Here is a 20064-nt window from a genome sequence, read left to right on the forward strand (position 1 = left end):
GTTCCGGGCTGCCCCTCAGTCCCGAGCTGCCCCTCAGTCCCGAGCTGCCCCTCAGTCCCGAGCTGCCCCTCAGTCCCGAGCTGCCCCTCAGTCCCGAGCTGCCCCTCAGTCCCGAGCTGCCCCTCAGTCCCGAGCTGCCCCTCAGTCCCGAGCTGTCCCTCAGTCCCGAGATGCCCCTCAGTCACGAGCTGCTCCTTAGTTCTGTGGGGTTCTGGGTGAGGACTATTAGGCCATGGTCGGCGGCGAGGGTGGATTATCCCAGGACGCGAAGGGGAGGAACTAGGACATTAATGAAGTGGGGTCCACGTCCCGAGCCGGAGCCGCCACCAATGACAGACGCCCACCCGGACCCTCCCTGTGCGTCCGGGAGTCCGCACCTTGGGGGGGGGGGTTTCTGTCACGCCTTGGTCTTAGTGTTTTGTGTTTTCGTTATATATTTTGGTCAGGCCAGGGTGTGACATGGGTTTATGTTATTGTATTTCGTATTGGGTTGTAGTATTTGGGATTGCGGCTGATTAGGGGTGTTGTTTAGGCTTGGCTGCCTGAGGCGGTTCTCAATCAGCTGTCAGGTGATTCTCGTTGCCTCTGATTGGGAACCGTATTTAGGTAGCCTGCGTTTCGCTTTGTCTTTCGTGGGTGATTGTTCCTGTCTCTGTGTAGTGTTCACCAGATAGGCTGTAATAAGTTTCACGTTCCGTTTGTTGTTTTCGTATTTTGTATAGTTATTTCATGTATCGTCACTTTTCATTCATTAAAGACATGAGTAACCACCACGCTGCATTTCGGTCCGACTCTCCTTCAACAAACGAAGAACGTCGTTACAGAATCACCCACCACACACGGACCGAGCGGCGTGGTTACAGGCAGCGACCGCAGGAAAAGCGAAAGGAGGAATGGACATGGGAAGACGTAATGGACAGCAATGGCATGGAGTATACGACGTGGGAAGAAATCGACAGGTGGGCGGCCGACCCAGAGAGAGTGCAGGAGCCCGCATGGGATTCGCTGGAGCAGTGCGAAGAAGGCTATAGGCGAATGGAGTTGGAGAAACAGACACGGCGGCGCAGAGCGAAACCCGAGAGTCACCCCCAAAAATTTATTGGGGGGGGGGCTCAGATGGAGAGTGGCTGAGTCAGGAGATGGACCTGAGCCAACTCTCCTTGTTTATCGTGAGGAGCCAAGGAGGAGACCAGAACCAGAGCCGGTGTTAGAGGTGAGCGAAGCAGAGACTGTGAAGAAGTTAATGGGGAAAGTGGAGTGGAGAGTAATGAGGGAGTTGCTAGCTTGGTGCTATAGATATCATATTCGTCCGACGGATCGTGTCGGGGATTTGATGGCACCTGAGTTAGCGCTCCATACTCGTCCTGAGGTGCGTGTTAGTCGGCTGGTGAAGTTGGTGCCAGCCTCACGCACCAGGCCTCCTGTGCACATCCCTAGCCTTGCACATCCTGTGCCACCTCCACACTCCAGCCCTCCGGTAGCAGCTCCCCGCACCAGGCTTCCTGTGCGTGTCCTCGCTCCAGTATCACCAGTGCCCGCACCACGCATCAGGCCTACAGTGCGCCTCGCCTCTCCTGCTCTGTCGGAGTCTCCCGCCTGTTCAGCACAGCCAGAGCCTTCCTTCCCTCCTGCGCTGTCGGAGTCTCCCGCCTGTTCAGCGCAGCCAGCGTTTTCCTCCTCTCCTGCGCTGTCGGAGTCTCCCGCCTGTTCAGCGCTATCAGAGCCTTTCTTCTCTACAGCGCTGCCGGAGCCTCCTGCCCGTTTGAAGCAGCCTGAGCTGCCAGTCTGCAAGGAGCTGCCAGTCTGCAAGGAACTGCCAGTCTGCAAGGAGCTGCCAGTCTGCAAGGAGCTGCCAGTCTGCAAGGAGCTGTCAGTCTGCAAGAAGCTGCCAGTCTGCAAGGAGCTGCCAGTCTGCAGGGTGCTGTCAATCTGCATGAAGCAGCCAGAGCTGTCAGTCTGCAAGGAGCTGCCAGTCTGCAAGGAGCTGCCAGTCTGCAAGGAGCTGCCAGTCTGCAGGGTGCTGTCAATCTGCATGAAGCAGCCAGAGCTGTCAGTCTGCAAGGAGCTGCCAGTCTGCAAGGAGCTGCCAGTCTGCAAGGAGCTGTCAGCCTGCATAGAGCAGTCAGAGCTGTCAGTCTGCATGAAGCAGCCAGAGCTGTCAGTCTGCAAGGAGCTGTCAGTCTGCAAGGAGCTGTCAGTCTGCAAGGAGCTGCCAGTCTGCAAGGAGCTGCCAGTCTGCAAGGAGCTGCCAGTCTGCAAGGAGCTGTCAGCCTGCAAGGAACTGCCAGTCTGCAGGGAACTGTCAGTCTGCAAGGAGCTGTCAGTCTGCAAGGATCTGCCAGTCTGCAAGGAGCTGCCAGTCTGTAAGGAGCTGTCAGTCTGCATGAAGCAGCCAGAGCTGTCAGTCTGCAAGGAGCTGCCAGTCTGCAAGGAGCTGCCAGTCTGCAAGGAGCTGTCAGTCTGCAAGGAGCTGCCAGTCTGCAAGGAGCTGCCAGTCTGCAAGGAGCTGCCAGTCTGCAAGGAGCTGCCAGTCTGCAAGGAGCTGCCAGTCTGCAAGGAGCTTCCAGTCTGCAAGGAGCAGTCAGAGCTGTCAGTCTGCAAGGAGCTGCCAGTCTGCAGGGAGCTGTCAATCTGCAAGGAGCTGTCAGCCTGCATGGAGCAGTCAGAGGTGTCAGTCTGCAAAGAGCTGCCAGTCTGCAAGGAGCTGTCAGCCTGCATGGAGCAGTCAGAGCTGTCAGTCTGCATAGAGCAGCTAGATCCGCCAGTCAACCAGAATCTTCCAGATCTGCTAGTCAACCTGAATCTTCCAGATCCGCCAGCCAGCCAGGATCTACCGGAGCCTACTACCTACCTGAGCTTCATCTCAGTACTGGGCTTCCTCTCAGTACTGGGCTTCCTCTCAGTACTGGGCTTCCTCTCAGTACTGGGCTTCCCCTCAGTTCCGGGCTGCCCCTCAGTTCCGGGCTGCCCCTCAGTCCCGAGCTGCCCCTCAGTCCCGAGCTGCCCCTCAGTCCCGAGCTGCCCCTCAGTCCCGAGCTGCCCCTCAGTCCCGAGCTGCCCCTCAGTCCCGAGCTGCCCCTCAGTCCCGAGCTGCCCCTCAGTCCCGAGCTGCCCCTCAGTCCCGAGCTGTCCCTCAGTCCCGAGATGCCCCTCAGTCACGAGCTGCTCCTTAGTTCTGTGGGGTTCTGGGTGAGGACTATTAGGCCATGGTCGGCGGCGAGGGTGGATTATCCCAGGACGCGAAGGGGAGGAACTAGGACATTAATGAAGTGGGGTCCACGTCCCGAGCCGGAGCCGCCACCAATGACAGACGCCCACCCGGACCCTCCCTGTGCGTCCGGGAGTCCGCACCTTGGGGGGGGGGTTTCTGTCACGCCTTGGTCTTAGTGTTTTGTGTTTTCGTTATATATTTTGGTCAGGCCAGGGTGTGACATGGGTTTATGTTATTGTATTTCGTATTGGGTTGTAGTATTTGGGATTGCGGCTGATTAGGGGTGTTGTTTAGGCTTGGCTGCCTGAGGCGGTTCTCAATCAGCTGTCAGGTGATTCTCGTTGCCTCTGATTGGGAACCGTATTTAGGTAGCCTGAGTTTCGCTTTGTCTTTCGTGGGTGATTGTTCCTGTCTCTGTGTAGTGTTCACCAGATAGGCTGTAATAAGTTTCACGTTCCGTTTGTTGTTTTCGTATTTTGTATAGTTATTTCATGTATCGTCACTTTTCATTCATTAAAGACATGAGTAACCACCACGCTGCATTTCGGTCCGACTCTCCTTCAACAAACGAAGAACGCCGTTACAAATACTCCATAAGCACAACACTCCATAAACACCACAACACTCCATAAACACCACAACACTCCATAAACACCACAACACTCCATAAACACCACAACACTCCATAAACACCACAACACTCCATAAACACAATACTCCATAAACACAATACTCCATAAACACAATACTCCATAAACACAACACTCCATAAACAATCACGTCACAATGAGAACCTTCACAACAATCCTGTTGAATAACACCCAGGTATTGTGTGTGGTTATGAAACCATTGTCTCCCATTGTCTCCCATTGTGCAGGACTGGAGCGGGTCATTGTAAACATCTTGTCTGTGAAGGACTGGAGCCGGTCATTGTTAAATATCTTGTCTGTGCAGGACTGGAGCGGGTCATTGTTAAACATCTTGTCTGTGCATGACTGGAGCCGGTCATTGTCAAACATTTTGTCTGTGAAGGACTGGAGCGGGTCATTGTCAAACATTTTGTCTGTGAAGGACTGGAGCGGGTCATTGTAAACATCTTGTCTGTGCAGGACTGGAGCGGGTCATTGTTAAACATCTTGTCTGTGAGGGACTGGAGCCGGTCATTGTTAAACATCTTGTCTGTGCAGGACTGGAGCCGGTCATTGTAAACATCTTGTCTGTGCAGGACTGGAGCGGGTCATTGTTAAACATCTTGTCTGTGCAGGACTGGAGCGGGTCATTGTTAAACATCTTGTCTGTGCAGGACTGGAGCGGGTCATTGTTAAACATCTTGTCTGTGAAGGACTGGAGCCGGTCATTGTAAACATCTTGTCTGTGCAGGACTGGAGCGGGTCATTGTTAAACATCTTGTCTGTGCAGGACTGGAGCGGGTCATTGTAAACATCTTGACTGTGCAGGACTAGAGCGGGTCATTGTTAAACATCTTGTCTGTGCAGGACTGGAGCCGGTCGTTGTTAAACATCTTGTCTGTGCAGGACTGGAGCCGGTCATTGTTAAACATCTTGTCTGTGAAGGACTGGAGCGGGTCATTGTTAAACATCTTGTCTGTGCAGGACTGGAGCGGGTCATTGTAAACATCTTGTCTGTGCAGGACTGGAGCCGGTCATTGTTAAACATCTTGTCTGTGCAGGACTGGAGCCGGTCATTGATAAACATCTTGTCTGTGCAGGACTGGAGCCGGTCATTGTTAAACATCTTGTCTGTGAAGGACTGGAGCCGGTCATTGTTAAACATCTTGTCTGTGCAGGACTGGAGCCGGTCATTGTTAAACATCTTGTCTGTGAAGGACTGGAGCGGGTCATTGTTAAACATCTTGTCTGTGCAGGACTGGAGCGGGTCATTGTTAAACATCTTGTCTGTGCAGGACTGGAGCCGGTCATTGTTAAACATCTTGTCTGTGCAGGACTGGAGCCGGTTATTGTAAACATCTTGTCTGTGCAGGACTGGAGCGGGTCATTGTAAACATCTTGTCTGTGCAGGACTGGAGTGGGTCATTGTAAACATCTTGTCTGTGCAGGACTGGAGCGGGTCATTGTTAAACATCTTGTCTGTGCAGGACTGGAGCCGGTCATTGTTAAACATCTCATTAATTATATCAAGGTACAATTACAAAATCACATTTAACATGAAATAATGTATCTTCTCTTTATCCAAAACTATCTTTAAGACGAATTAGAAACATCTAATATTTGACTTAATGGATCCTTTTTATAAACTGGGGGAAGGATAGTGCAATAACAAAATATTCCAAGTACAGGCCAAAAACCGATGGGATGCATCTTAAATGGTTCTTCCTCTCCTTGTCTCCTCTCCTTCAGTGGTTAAAAGGCAGTGTAGACTGAGAAAAGAAGACAAGGTGATAACGCCCCTTTAGACTATTGAGATGCAGACACGTTACACACGTTACATATGCATAGGTCATAGGGTTTGTTCCTGCATGTCTCTGGCACACGCTCCTGTCTTAATAACTTATAGAACATATTCTGTCTGTTCTGACAGATGGTCCTGAGGAGGGGGTCATGTTGCCTCCCCTCATATCTTTACCAAGCACAGGCAGGAACCAAGGATTATTTATGACCCCAAAGACAAGATTAACTTTTTCAATGCTGTCTCTTCACATGTTAAAATTGATGTGTGCACTTTGTCATTTGGTTTTGGGCAGGTGCAGGTGCAGGTGCAGGTGCTATGGGCTTTAGGTTTGTATTCCTGGTTGGACAGGGCTGGATTACATTCTAACGTCATTAATATAGGATTATGTCTGTTTAATTTATTCTACGGGAGAATATATATAATGTGTCCTTCAATATTATCCAATAGGCAGTAACCCTTCTGTCCCTCCCCTCTCTCCATGTGACCCTGACCCAGGCCTGTGAATACATTCAGGGTGCTGAAGCTGGTCCGCAGGAACACCTGTGCTGCCAGGTAGGGTACTGTCTGATGGCAGCTGGTAGAATGACATCAGTAGAATTGTGAACATTTAGCATTTACAACCTACTATTGATGAAAACTGATACTGTAGATTCAACCATCATTATTGTGGTAATAACGTGTGTGGGTGGGTGAACCGGGGACAAAGTCTGTCTGTCCCTGCCAGACAGAGGTAGCTGAATTCTGAGAAGACAACGCACTGTCTGTCAATTGGCTTTTTCAATTAGTCTTGCCTGTGGCCCTGGCAACCATTCAATTAGTTAAATGGCTTTTGATTGCTGTGTGTAGTTACTAACTCAGGTTAACTCCAGCTTAGATACGGAAGGACACAGTTGGGTTAAATGCGGAAGACACATTTCAGAATGAATGCATACAGTTGTAGAACTGACTAGGTATCCTCTCTTTCCTTTAAAGACGGTCTCGGTCTCTGTATTAACTGAATAAGAGGTTATTTTGTTATTATACCAGGTGCTTTGGTCTTGGCCCCCAAGCCTGCAGGAGGCTCCTACAGGGCGTTGCCAAGGTGACAGGTGGAACCAGAGTTCTTGGGTGAGGAGAGACTGTAGCCCAAGGTGAGAGAAGTGGCATCACTGCCCTCTAGTGGGGAATGTAAATCATTAACTTGGGTGAAGAAATGGGGAAATACACAGTAGTATGCGTGAGAATCATAGCAATGCTGATGCAGAGGCTAGAAAAAGGTCCCTTGAAGGCAGGAGGAACCTAGGAAGAAACATGGGGCTCTACTCAATCTGTACCATGAAGAGTTAAATATTGGGTTGTAGTTTCCGATTGAAAGGACATATGTAGCGTTTACCATGAAGATAGACTTCACTAACGTGGGAACATTGCCTTTAAATTTCAGTCACTCTGTAACAATGAATTTCCGCGATGTGGGTTGAACAGTCCCCTAAGACCTGTCAGGCAAAGGCTGGATCTACTGTAATGACTGTATATACATACACGATATGGATTAAATGGAGCCCTTAGAGAGGAACAAGGCTCAGAGGGGTATGGTTTTGGATAGCAGCCAGGTGTAGTGGTGCGTTTGAGGAACCGACGGAGCTCCCAGTAAGGCAGTCTTAGACAGAGAGCCCACTCTGTGGGACTGGGCCGACGCCCCTCCAGCAGACAGTGAGGACACCTTCAACTCCACAGGTAAACCTACGACACAGTAGAACTACAGTCTGTCATAAACCTACAACACAGTAGAACTACAGTCTGTCATAAACCTACAACACAGTAGAACTACAGTCTGTCATAAACCTACAATACAGTAGAACTACAGTCTGTCATAAACCTACAACACAGTAGAATTACAGTCTGTCATAAACCTACAACACAGTAGAACTACAGTCTGTCATAAACCTACAACACAGTAGAATTACAGTCTGTCATAAACCTACAACACAGTAGAATTAGTCTGTAATTCATGTATTGTAGGTCATAAACCTACAATACAAACATTTATCAAGAAGGCTTTTAACAAGTAGACATTACAGACATTTAAAATACCTGACAGGTATTTTATTTACTTACAACTCCAGTTCTTGTAATAGCCATTTTGTTTAGTTGTATCGTCCCTGTCTGGGAAACTCCTGCCTCCCCCTGCAGCCGGAATTCTTGTGACAGCAGTAAGTGCCATTACATTGGCTAAATGTTAAATCGAACCCTTCAACCACTCCATATGCACATTCATAATGGTGTTGTTCATCTATACCCTTTGAAAAAAAGGGTTCTTTGGCTGTCCCTATAGGACAACCCTTTTTGGTTCCAGGTAGACCCCTTTTGTAGCACCTGTTGTGAAGAGGGATCTACATGGAACCAAAAAGGGTCCTCCAAAGGGTTCACCTACAGGTACAGCCAAATAACTTTTTTAGGTCCTAGATAACACCTTATTTTGTTAGGGGGGGGGGGGGGGTGGACATGCCAGGCAGCTGTTCCTGCTGTTCTGCTACTGGGATGAGAACAGCCAGCTCAACATGCTCTGCTACAATCCCAACATGTCACCACATACAGTCACCATGTTAAAACCTCCACAATCTGTGGAACTACTTTCACCACATGTGAAGTGATGGTAGTGACGATTAAGCCATAGAAACATGTCACCAGTGTTTCTCCTACCATAACTTTGGTGGGATTCCCACCTTAAATTTTAGTTAGGTTCAGTTGAAAAATGATATTTACAGCTCTGGTGTCTGTTACTAATGCCTTTGTGCCCTGTCTACGAATCTAATGCCATATTTACCAGTTAAAAGATCATTTTAAAGCCATTGAATTAGATAAATCATCTCTGAAGTTTTACTTTTATTTGAGTTTGAGTTACTGCTCAAATAAATCTGAGCTGAATTACCTATTAACTAGGCAGTATGTCTAACTTGCATTAAAGTGTAGAATAAAATGACTGACTGAAATACATTCAATTCTCATTTCTTTACACATTTTATTTTCTCTTTATCAACAGAATAAATCTCCAATCTCTGTAACACAAACACTCATGCAAATCAAAACATACAGTTGAAGTCGGAAGTTTACATACACCTTAGCCAAATACATTTCAACTCAGTTTTTACCAATTCCTGACATTTAATCCTAGTAAAAATTCCCTGTCTTAGGTCAGTTAGGATCACCACTTTATTTTAAGAATGTGAAATGTCAGAATAATGATTTATTTCAGCTTTTATTTCTTTCATCACATTCCCAGTGGGTCAGAAGTTTACATATACTCAATTAGTATTTGGTAGCATTGCCTTTAAATTATTTAACTTGGGTCAAACGTTTTGGGTAGCCTTCCACAAGCTTCCCACAATAAGTTGGGGGAATTTTGGCCCATTCCTCCTGACACAGCTTTGTGATGCCACTCCGATATTTTCACTTTGTTGACCTTAAGCTATTTTGCCACAACTTCGGAAGATTGTCCATTTGGAAGACCCATTTTCAACCAAGCGTTAACTTCCTGGCTGATGTCTTGAGATGTTGCTTCAATATATCCACAGAATTTCCAGCCTCATGATGCCATCTATTTTGTGAAGTACACCAGTCCCTCCTGCAGAAAAGCACCCCCACAACATGATGCTGCCACCACCGTGCTTCATGGTTGGGATGGTGTTCTTCCCTTCCCTTTTTCCTCCAAACATAACGATGGTCATTATGGCCAAACAGTTCTATTTTGTTTCATCAGACCAGAGGACATTTCTCAAAAAAGTACAATCTTTGTCCCCATGTGCAGTTGCAAACTGTAGTCTGGCTTTTTTAATGGCGGTTTTGGAGCAGTGGCTTCTTCCTTGCTGAGCGGCCTTTCAGGTTATGTCGATATAGGACTAGTTTTACTGGATATAGATACTTTTGTACCTGTTTCCTCCAGCAACTTCACAGGGGCCTTTGCTGTTGTTCTGGGATTGATTTGCACTTTTCGCACCAAAGTATGTTAATCTCTAGGAGATAGAATTCGTCTCCTTCCTGAGCGGTATGACGGCTGCGTGGTCCCATGGTGTTTATACTTGCGTACTATTGTTTGTACAGATCTGTCTGTAAACAATTGTTGGAAAAATTACTTGTGTCATGCACAAAGTAGATGTCTTGAGTTTGTTAACAAGAAATTTGTGGAGTGGTTGAAAAACAAATTAATGACTCCAACCTAAGTGTATGTAAACTGACTCCAACTGTATATCAGCAAACAAATATGAACATTAAACTCCGCTACACATAATCTATGGCAGCACATTAAAAGAGTTCATACTTAAAAGGTACAGTTCGGTATTCATATTAAAAGGCACAGTTCACCAAAATATCAACATTAGCTCGCTGAACTACCTCTATTCTTAGACTAAAATAACTTCAGTGCGTGTTGACAAGGGGTAGGCGTAATCTAGGTGCAGGAAACTGGCCTTCTATTTAGTCTACTGCACACCACACTGAAAACCAAACTATTATAATTTTGTTTTAACAAATCGACAGAACCTTGATTGTCAACAGCTTAGTTTTGCATGGTCATATTGTTCTGGGTGAAATGCCATTTATTATGTATTAGCCTATAGTAAGCCTTGTGGTAGCTAGGCTACGTCATTCCTATTGTGCCCAATGGGTGGTACCAAAAGCTTATTGCAGTTCAATTTAAAGCTTAATTTAAAAAAAAACAGAAACCATCTTCAATATAATATGCCATTTAGCAGATGCTTTCATCCAAAAGAACTGAGTCATGCATACATTTAAGAAAATATTTTTTTACACATGAGTGGTCCCTGGAATCGAACCCACTATCTTGGCATTGCAAGCGCTATGCTCTACCAACTGAGCTACAGCAAAGCAGGATGTTTACATCAACAAATAGTCCAGTAACAGAAGTTCAGACCAGCTGATTGCCAGCATGAGGAACTACTGTACTAACAGTTTGACTGTTCTCTACTATCACCAAGACCGTTGATAATACTTAACAGGACAAATCATGGGCTAAAGGCAGTTTCTCCATAAAAAATACATACTGGAAGTAAGAGAACCTTACTTAAGATGTCTTATCGACAATACAGCAAAGCATTCAGCATTTCTCCTCACAACGAGACCCCAACCTAAATTAGATTTAATTCTTTAACCTGAGAATCCTAATTGTTTTCGGGCCTCCTCCCCCCCCATGAACCTTCCACGTGCAGTCTCACGCTGTACCTCCTCCCACCTGTACGTTATGCTATACATTAGCACAGAGCTACAGCGAGATGGGCAAGACGTGGTGAAGGGTGAGAACCAGCCTGGGGTGAGAGCAGGGTGGAGATGGTCGACAAGACCCCTACGACAGGAGGGTCTCCTAGGGGAAAAGCTCACTTGCTCTTGGTCTTCTCCTCTACCCGGGGGGCGAACCACAGGGAGAGCAGCATGATGAGATGGCAGACATGGAGGGCTGCTGAACTGTGTGTAGTAGAAGGGTAGGTGTTCCACGACAGCTCCACCAGGCCGAGGATCAAAACCCTGTCCACAGAAACACCACGTTAGACATAACAGAAGAATACACAGTGACAATAACAGGTATTTTGACCCATCTAGGCTCATATTTTATGGTTCCTAATTCTGCTCCCAACATTGTAGCCAAAGGTATGTCCCGTTCCCTCTTACCTGAGTAGGTGAGCCAGCTTCTTGACTCCTCCGCTCCAGAGAAGGAAAGGTAGGGTGTGGAAGTACCAGACGTAGAACTGGTAGTGCAGCGAGCGGCTGAAGCACATGCCGATGAAGTTAGACGTGAAGAGGATCAGCACCATCTGTGATCGGCTGATAAGGTCTAATATAATTGGCTTTTGGAACACTTTAACCCACCAATAGCCCTCTTTAGTGATATACTAGACCCTGGCACTTTATGGCCATAGAGACAGACCTAATAAGATAAGAGTTAGAGATATAGAAAACACCACAATGGTACAGTGTTTCTACTCATGGCTCCAGAGACACAGACTGAGGAAAGGATATGATCCGAGGTGAGTTTCTGGGCAGGGATGACTCGCTTGCCTGGCTCCTTCAGCAGTTCCATGATGCTCTCTCCAGGCCTGAGGGGAAAATGAGTTGGTTTAATAAAATCAGAAAGCATGTCCCGTAACAACAAAAAGCAAATAGCCAGACTCAAGCATTGGTGTGCTTGTCAGTTAGGCTGTGTGGTTCATTAAAGGCTACACTAGTGGCCAATAGTTTCATCCTGACCATGAGAATATCTAATCCTAGTGATAACCTCAGTAGCCACATCTCTCACCTCTTCCAATGGCGCAGGGCAAACAGTAGCAGGGCTAGCAGGTGGGCAGCCAGGAGCACCAGATGGAAGTAGCGACTTAGGAAAAGCCACTCAGGCAGGAAGCGCCAGTTCACTGTCCACTTGAACATAAACTGACGACCCAAGTCAAAGGCCCGGGTCATATAGCCAATGGGATTCTCCATCAGGAAGGGTAGGCCCAACAATATCTGTGATAGGGAGAGAAGTGAGGGGAGGTGGAGTAAAGATGGACAATGAACAGAATGGAAATAGATTAGGAAAAACCTGATTGTCCTCACAATGTGGAGATGGGATGGAACTCTGGAGACAAGAAACATGTCACAACGTGGCCCTTTTGGGTGTATACCGTGAGCCCAGACATTACATCATGGAACGCCCCCTTTTCTACTCTAGTATAAAAGCCACTTCCAACAAAATGTACATTAGATCAGAAAACATGAAGCGGTAGCTAAATGTTGAAGCCAACCGCCTTGAATGGTTAAGAAATCTACAAACTATAGTAAAGAGAACACAGGGACAAGGAATGGCTATCACTCTAGAGACCAAAACATGCCAGGTGACGCTGGTGTGTGAAGTGATTTAAACCACAACTACCAGAGGACAAGATCAGAAAACAAGGAGCTGTCGTTACATGTTGAAATGGTGAAGAAATCTACAAACTAAAAGACCAATTATTCAGGCTGCAGCTGTTTAAATACTTTAGTCTGGTAAACGCATCCGATCTACGAACATTTCCAAATGGTACTCTGAAGTACCCATTATAACAACCTACAACTCCGACAGACTTTGATCTCTGGTGGACAAACCAGAGGCTTCCTGTTGACTATCCATCAGACGGACCGGCGATCGCAGAGAGGGACAGCAAAGGCATACACTCGTAAATATGTCAATTGCAATTTATTTTAGAATAAGCGGCTGTTCATGTTAGAAGAATTAGCATTTCATGAGCGTAGTTCTCCACTGTATTACAGTGAATCCTCTGATCCACTCTCGAACTGTCCCCACCCCTTTCCTTTGTCTACCAAGCCGTCATATCAGCCCACTAGGGACTTTTCTATCATGTCAGTAACCAATGTATGACCTGTGTGTGTGTGTGTGTTTATGTAATTCTGTGAGTAAGTTACTTAGTAAATAAATAATTAAGCCAATTTCTATATCGCTTATTCATGATCTGTGTTAGGGTTCGTGCAGATATCCAAGGGTTTGCGACATTCAGGAATGAGACTGATGATAATAATACATTAATAAGTGACTAATCAATAAGGTATGAAAATATCTGAAGAGCTATATATTTGGGAAATTGACACTCTATAAACAACCTTTTCCCATGGTGCCCCAACTTCCTAGTTAATTCCTATTCCGTGATTCGTTGAATTACGGAATAATTACACAAAGAATTGATTTGATAATATATAGTCATTTAAAGATAGTCAATGCTACGACATGCATCTGTGTCTAAAATCGAAATGTAACAGTTAAATCAGATGAAGGAGGTCCTAACCTGGATGGCAGCACAGAGAGAGAGCTTGGGTATGGCCCTCATCAGGCCAAACTCAGACAGCAGGAGGAAGAGGAGGCCCGGGGCAAACAGGAGCACGTTCATCTTCACAGACACTGCTAAACTGTCCACAACAAAGGGAGAGGAAGTTGTCATTCACCATGTGACGGGACAACGTAGCCATAGATGTTGAGTTGGGCAACTCAGTTCTGCCAATCTAAATTAAGAGTGCTATTGTGTCCCATAGCCTGCATTTACACAGGCAGCCAAATTCTGATCTTTTGCCCTATTGTTGGCAAAAGAGCTGATCTGACTGGGCAAAAGACCAATTAGTGAAAGAAAGATCAGAATTGGGTTGCCTCTATAAAACGCAGCCATATTTGCCCACACTGAACTGAACCAAGCTAAACTTGAACTGATCTGATCAAGGTGGAACTAAGCGGAGATAGGCTCCAGTTGTCCAGGACCAGGGTTCATACTTGCCTGTAGAGGCCACAGCCCAGAGTCCAGCGGCCGTCCAGGAACAGATTGACAGCCCCAAACAACATCATCATGGCTACAGGGTCGTTGAAAAGACGCAGGACGAAGATGGAGTGGATCCGGTAGGAGGCACAGCACACAAAGAAGAATACGTAGGGAGGAACCTAGGCCCAGATTCACAAAACACTTCTTACGCAAAAACTTAAGCTTCTTAAGAAAATAAAGTTCATAAGATAGTTTGTAAGTGCAATTTTTCAACAATATCTTAAGATTCAATGATTTTCCAAGAAAATAACTTCAGAATGTTTTGTGAATGAGGATTCTGGAGAGGGCAGACAAACAGACAGGCAGGCATCTTAAGAAAAGTGAATAGCCTTTTACAGTGCAGGATTTTCTCATGCAGAGATTGTCATAGGAAACTGAATATTCCAGTTCAAACTGGTTTAACTAACATAATTAAGTTGGGACTTGATACTCTAATATTGAGAGAGCAAATTGTAGATAAAGACTGTTCTCTGGGTAACTATTTAGACCTAGCTGACCTTCTGGGTGCGGTGGTAGATCCTGAAGACGAGCAGCAGGGTGAGCAGGTAGAAAACAGCAAACAGGTACTGGGCCAGGCGAATATTCACCCCGTGGTTGGTGATGTAATACAGCGCTGTGAAGGTGTACACAAATCCTGCTGGGTATCTGGAATGGTAGTTTCCGGGAGTGAGTTTCAAGACTGATTTAGTTCACGTTAAGAAATGTCACGCTGCAGGTACACACACACACAGTTGTAATGATTTGGGTTCAGTGATGAAGGCCAATCCTGGTCCTGGATCCTGGTTCCTTAACTTATAAAGTGCCAGCACAAATAGGTTAGTGGAACTTACACAAGCGGGCCTGTGCCTCCTTTGAGCTGGGTGTAGTCGTAGGTGCCGTTGATGACTCCCTCTACCTCATCCATATACGCCTGCCAGTCGATCTCTGTGTCTGCATAAGAAGACATTCACCAATGAGTGACAGGTGGCATTTGCAATAACTTGGAAATATGCATTCAACAAACGGGGTTGTGGAAGGTACCTAAAGAATCAGGTGACAGAACAATCAGCAGCAACTAACGTTACTGCTAAGAAAAAAATTAGAAACAAGAGGGAAACTGCAGGAACTGTGTCAAAAGTTCAGTAGACTAGATTAACAAACTACCATTGTTGCTTTCACATTCCTGGTTGTCTATCTTACACATTCTTGTGCTGGCAACAGTTATTGGCACAACTTTTGAAAACATATTTCATTCATACTAGGCAACATCATCACTAGGAAGGGAACGTAATCACGCTGTGGCTGTAAATTCACTTTAACAAGTGGCACTACAGAGGCTAGCTGGCAAACACTAGCTGTTAGCTAGCGAGCTACGTTCATTGCAATGCAGGGGCAACTTAACTGGCTAAACTGCTAGCATGCTACTAGTACTTACATGCAACTTTTTGGATGACCCATATGTTTATTCCGATCTCCAGGAACCACAGAACAGAGGCAACCAGTATTGTGTACTCTGCCTTGAATACGATCAAATGTTTCTCCTGCCATATTGTACGAAGTGGCGCCCACACTCTAGACCGTGGACCAGGGGACGACTTTTTCCTCACACCTCCTGCCATTTCGACGCAGCTAGCTACGTGTCACCACAACTCGACCAAAGACAGTACCAAATATGCTTTTTTTTAATGTAAAAATAAATAAAATAACTGACAATATGTGACGGGACTTATAAGTACCCCGTTACATGATTCAGGAAAGCTTCACCCGAAGATGCATGGTGGCTTCAAGGAAGTGGTACATGTCATATGACCAAAACAAAAATAGCCATTCTTCCGGGGATGATAACTTGAGCGGTTTCAAAGGTAAAAAAATGACAATACTGATTGATTAAGTTCAATTTGACGTATTGACCGTTTGAGAAGAGTGCACAAATACTATTGTCATGTTATGGTTTGACTTTTGCGGACATAGACCACATTTATGACTAATCAAATAAGATGTTTTAAAGGTCAATGGCAGGTTTTCCAGCTAACTAAACATTTGCTAACCAACTGTGTAATGTTTATTTCTAGCCTCTCAGTGAGCCAGCCATCAACTTTAATTTGTACTTTTATTATTTATAAGTAGCTAGCTACATTAGATAGCATACTGTCAATGTTCAACGAGATATTTCGTTACATGTAGATCTGTGTCGGCTAACGTTACATCAAAGACATGGCTTTACTGGTTCATATGTATTTAAACTACCGGTTGTTCTAATTAGTTAGTTTGGCCCAAAATAACATGGTCAACCCTATAATTGTATTAGCTAATCACCTAAGTCAGTAATTGGTATTTGAATTCAAACACTGTCATCATATTACATAAAACATCTAGAAAGAGATAGTAACGTTACCCCTTTTATATAAAAAAAAAAACAGCTAAAAAATGCCACCTACCGATTTTGTAAATCATCAATGAAATAAAACTATTTTCAACTTTGTTGTGCTTGTGGGTGAAGGCAGTGAATATGTAAAAAGTCATAATTTATCTGACTGAATCAGTGTAATACTAGAATAGTTTGAGATCAAGTTTTCTAGACTGTAAAGTTTGGGTTATATAACCCAATCACATGTGAATAACCCAACATTTTGTGACTCTTTGTATTCTGAGTAGCCTAATTCAGTTTACTGTCAAAGTGCTGAACAGAAATAGCAACCAGCCTTGTGCCACTTTGATGTCATACAGAAAATTATAGACATTTTCAAGCATTTCACTGAGAATCTCAAAGAGAATCCGGCAGCTGCAGATTTAATTGCAGCTTGTCAGAGTGATGCGTGGGCATCTTGCATTCATGCTAAAGAACCTCCTTCATGTTACATCACATGTTTGGCAGTCTGTTTCTGTACTGTAGCCCTATTACAAGGGAGGTGAGAAGAGACCGTGTGGAGAGTGTGTTGGGGGGATGGAGGAGTTTCCAGTGAGGACGGTGGAGGGGCTGTGTCTAGGCACCAGCTTGGCCATATCAGGCCTCTTCTTCTACATCTACAGGAAAAAGAGGAAATCGGTGGACAAACTCAATGTTAGTAGCCTGCCCTGTTTCTATTCCTTCAGACTACGGCCTAGATTCAATCCGTATCGCTGAAGATCCACGCTAAAGCACAATCAAAATTTTAAAGGCAATGTTTCAGCGTTCGCAGAGAGGCTACGCTGCATGTGTCGGCTCTAAAGGAAATTACCTTTAAATTTTAATTGCGCTATAACAAGGATCTTCCGCAATCCGGATTGAATAACATTGTAAACAGAGTGCAAAACTATGATTTTTTTTTAGGAGACATGAGAATTTTCTTAGGAATGACAGGCTTTTCTTTTTGCTTGTTGTTTCAGGAGGCACCCCACATGAATTTGGATGGGAAACTGGCAGACCTTTTGAATGTGACACCGGGAAAGTGTCTGCAGTATGTTGTCATCGAAGGTAAAGTTATTTGTGTGAATGGGTAACATTTCCGAATGTATCACTATGATCATATTATTATGATAATGAGTGAAACCTATTCTCTCTCACCTACGTAATTAGTGTAATTAATGGCTATATTCATTGTGTGTGTGTGTGTGTGTGTGTGTGTGTGTGTGTGTATAGGAGCAGTGCAGCCTGTGGGGGAGCCTCTAAGGAGTCAGTACCAGGAAGGCAGCGTAGGGGTAGTGCAGAAACTCATGCTAAGGGAACACAAGCTGGTGTGGAACAGCCTGGCCCACACCTGGTAGAAACACTCTTGACTGACACTCCAAATATCATGTGAAAGACTAGTTTAATCTGTATCATCATTTTGTTATCAACTGTAATATGACTAGGAGCTATAACCTATCATATCACCACACAAAACACCTTACTCACTGTGCCCCCCCTTTCCTGTGTAGGATGGACAGTGAGTGCGTGCTGCACCAGAGGGTAAATACTGTGCCCTTCAGCCTGGTGGGGTCGGACCAGGCCAATGTGAGGGTGCTGTGTCCCCTGGAGGCCTCAGAGCTGAAGATGGAGATCCTCCATGAGAAGTTCCACCAGGCCACCTACGGTTTCACCGACATCGTCGGACAGTACCTCAGTGGAGAGAAGCCCAAAGGCCAGCTGGAGACTGAGGAAATGCTCAAGGTGAGATTTAGTTTGGTTTGATCATTTTAAATTACCTGTTACATCTTCAATTCTAAAATTCCACAATAACATCCCAAAACGTTCCATTGTGTTTAGGATGAGGTCACCACTATTGCCCCTGAATAGTGCTCCAAAGAGCATGAATAATCCTGACTAATTTGTGTCGGTCTGTATTTCCAGGTTGGCGCTACTCTTACAGGTGTAGGCGAGCTCATCCTGGACACGGACCGGGTGCTGAAGCTCCGCCCGCCCACCGACGGCTCAGAGTACTTTCTAAGCACAGCAGACTTTGAGACCCTGCGGCTGGAGCAGGAAGACCAGGCGGTGGTCTGGCGGGTCCTGGCCTCTGTGTTCGCCCTGGCCGGGGCCGCCGTCCTCCTCTGGGTGGGCTGCCGCTACTACCGCAGCCTGAGGGTTTGCTGGGAACAGGAACGTCTGAAGAGGGAGTTTGAGACACTGGGCGCCGGGGGGTCTGGGGCTACACAACAGGGGTCTAGGGAGCAGGAGATGCCCCTGGAGAATGACTGTGTGATCTGCCTGACCCAGCTCCGTAGCTGTGTGCTACTGGACTGTGGGCACGTGTGCTGCTGCTACAGCTGCTACCAGGCCCTGCCTCAGCCCATCTGCCCCATATGCCGGCAGGCCATCAACAGAGTGGTGCCCCTCTACCAGGCATGAAGCCCAGCCAGGGAGAACAAATCAAAATCAAATGTTGTCTCTTACACATGTTTAGCAGATGTTATTGCGGGTATAGCGAAATGCTTGTGTTCGTAGCTCCAACAGTGCAGCAATATCTAACAATTCACAACTATACACACAAATCTAAAAGTAAAGAATGGAATTAAGGAATATATAAATATTAGGATGAGCAACGTCGGAGTTGCATTGACTAAATACAGTAGAATAGAATACAGTTGAAGTCAGAAGTTTACATACACTGCTTCATGGTTGGGATGGTGTTCTTCAGGTTGCAAGCCTCCCCATTTTTCCTCCAAACATAACGATGGTCATTATGGCCAAACAGTTCTATTTTTGTTTCATCAGACCAGAGGACATTTCTCCAAAAAGTATGATCTTTGTCCCCATGTGCAGTTGCAAACCGTAGTCTGGCTTTTTTATGGAGGTTTTGGAGGCTTCTTCCTTGCTGAGTGGACTTTCAGGTTATGTCGATATAGGACTCGTTTTACTGTGGATATAGATACTTTTGTACCTGTTTCCTCCAGAAGTTTCCCAAGGGGCTTTGCTGTTGTTCTGGGATTGATTTTCACTTTTCGTACCAAAGTACGTTCATCTCTAGGAGACAGAACACGTCTCCTTCCTGAGCGCTATGACGGCTGTGTGGTCCCATGGTGTTTATACTTGCATACTATTGTTTGTACAGATTAATGTGGTACTTTCAGGCATTTGGAAGTTGTCTTGTGGATGTCTACAAAATATTTTCTGAGATCTTGGCTGATTTCTTTTGATTTTCCCATGATGTCAAGCAAAGAGGCACTGAGTTTGAAGGTAGGCTTTGAAATACATCCCCAGGTACACCTCCAATTGCCTATCAGATGCTTCTAAAGCCATGACATCATTTTTGGGAATTTTCCAAGCTGTTTAAAGGCACAGTCAACTTAGTGTATGTAAACTTCTGACCCACTGGAATTGTGATACAGTGAATTATAAGTGAAATAATCTGTCTGTAAACAATTGTTGGAAAAATGACTTGTGTCATGCACACAGTAGATGTCCTAACTGACTTGCCAAAACTAGTTAACAAGAAATTTGTGGAGTGGTTGAAAAACACATTTTTAATTACTTTAAACTTCCGACTTCAATTGTACATATGAGATGAGTAAAGCAAAAATATGTAACCATTATTGAAGTGTCTAGTGTTCCATTATTAAAGTGGCCAGTGATTCCATGTCTATGTATATGGTGCAGCAGCCTCTAAGGTGCAGGGTTACGTAACCGGGTGGAAGCCGCCTAGTGGTGGCTATTTAACAGTC

General features: G+C 45.5%; 2 protein-coding genes across 4 annotated transcripts; one reads left to right on the forward strand and one right to left on the reverse strand.

Moving 5' to 3' along the window:
• Positions 1 to 8619: 8619 nt before the first annotated feature.
• On the reverse strand, positions 8620 to 15711 carry LOC109885732 (dol-P-Man:Man(5)GlcNAc(2)-PP-Dol alpha-1,3-mannosyltransferase-like). The gene is made up of 9 exons (XM_020477543.2): positions 15380 to 15711; positions 14796 to 14895; positions 14463 to 14610; positions 13924 to 14084; positions 13444 to 13564; positions 11925 to 12130; positions 11648 to 11724; positions 11300 to 11444; positions 8620 to 11155 (listed from the first exon to the last, which is right to left on the reverse strand). The coding sequence occupies exons 1-9, from the start codon at positions 15561 to 15563 to the stop codon at positions 11008 to 11010; spliced, it is 1290 nt and encodes a 429-aa protein (XP_020333132.1). The 5' UTR covers positions 15564 to 15711; the 3' UTR covers positions 8620 to 11007.
• LOC109885733 (mitochondrial ubiquitin ligase activator of nfkb 1-A-like) lies at positions 15696 to 18866 on the forward strand. Of its 3 annotated transcripts, none has more exons than XM_020477546.2 (6): positions 15696 to 15806; positions 16838 to 17005; positions 17311 to 17398; positions 17564 to 17684; positions 17842 to 18073; positions 18254 to 18866. In XM_020477546.2, the coding sequence occupies exons 2-6, from the start codon at positions 16889 to 16891 to the stop codon at positions 18749 to 18751; spliced, it is 1056 nt and encodes a 351-aa protein (XP_020333135.1). In that variant the 5' UTR covers positions 15696 to 15806; positions 16838 to 16888; the 3' UTR covers positions 18752 to 18866. The 3 variants fall into 3 exon arrangements, with proteins under 3 accessions (XP_020333135.1, XP_020333133.1, XP_020333134.1); XM_020477544.2 differs by having other exon boundaries at positions 15709 to 15806; positions 16820 to 17005; XM_020477545.2 differs by lacking the exon at positions 15696 to 15806 and having other exon boundaries at positions 15815 to 17005.
• Positions 18867 to 20064: the final 1198 nt, after the last annotated feature.

The sequence above is a fragment of the Oncorhynchus kisutch genome, linkage group LG30, assembly GCF_002021735.2.
Source record: "Oncorhynchus kisutch isolate 150728-3 linkage group LG30, Okis_V2, whole genome shotgun sequence".
NCBI lineage: Eukaryota > Metazoa > Chordata > Actinopteri > Salmoniformes > Salmonidae > Oncorhynchus > Oncorhynchus kisutch.

Coding starts and splice junctions, on each gene's coding strand:
- LOC109885732 (XM_020477543.2), bottom strand. CDS start 15,563: ATGGCAGGAGGTGTGAGGAAAAAGTCGTCCCCTGGTCCACGGTCTAGA. Junction 13,565..13,923: donor CTGGGCTGTGGCCTCTACAG/GCAAGTATGAAC, acceptor TGTTGTGGACAG/TTTAGCAGTGTCTGTGAAGA. Junction 11,156..11,299: donor AAGCTGGCTCACCTACTCAG/GTAAGAGGGAAC, acceptor TTCTGTGGACAG/GGTTTTGATCCTCGGCCTGG.
- LOC109885733 (XM_020477546.2), top strand. CDS start 16,889: ATGGAGGAGTTTCCAGTGAGGACGGTGGAGGGGCTGTGTCTAGGCACC. Junction 17,399..17,563: donor GCAGTATGTTGTCATCGAAG/GTAAAGTTATTT, acceptor GTGTGTGTATAG/GAGCAGTGCAGCCTGTGGGG. Junction 18,074..18,253: donor AGACTGAGGAAATGCTCAAG/GTGAGATTTAGT, acceptor CTGTATTTCCAG/GTTGGCGCTACTCTTACAGG.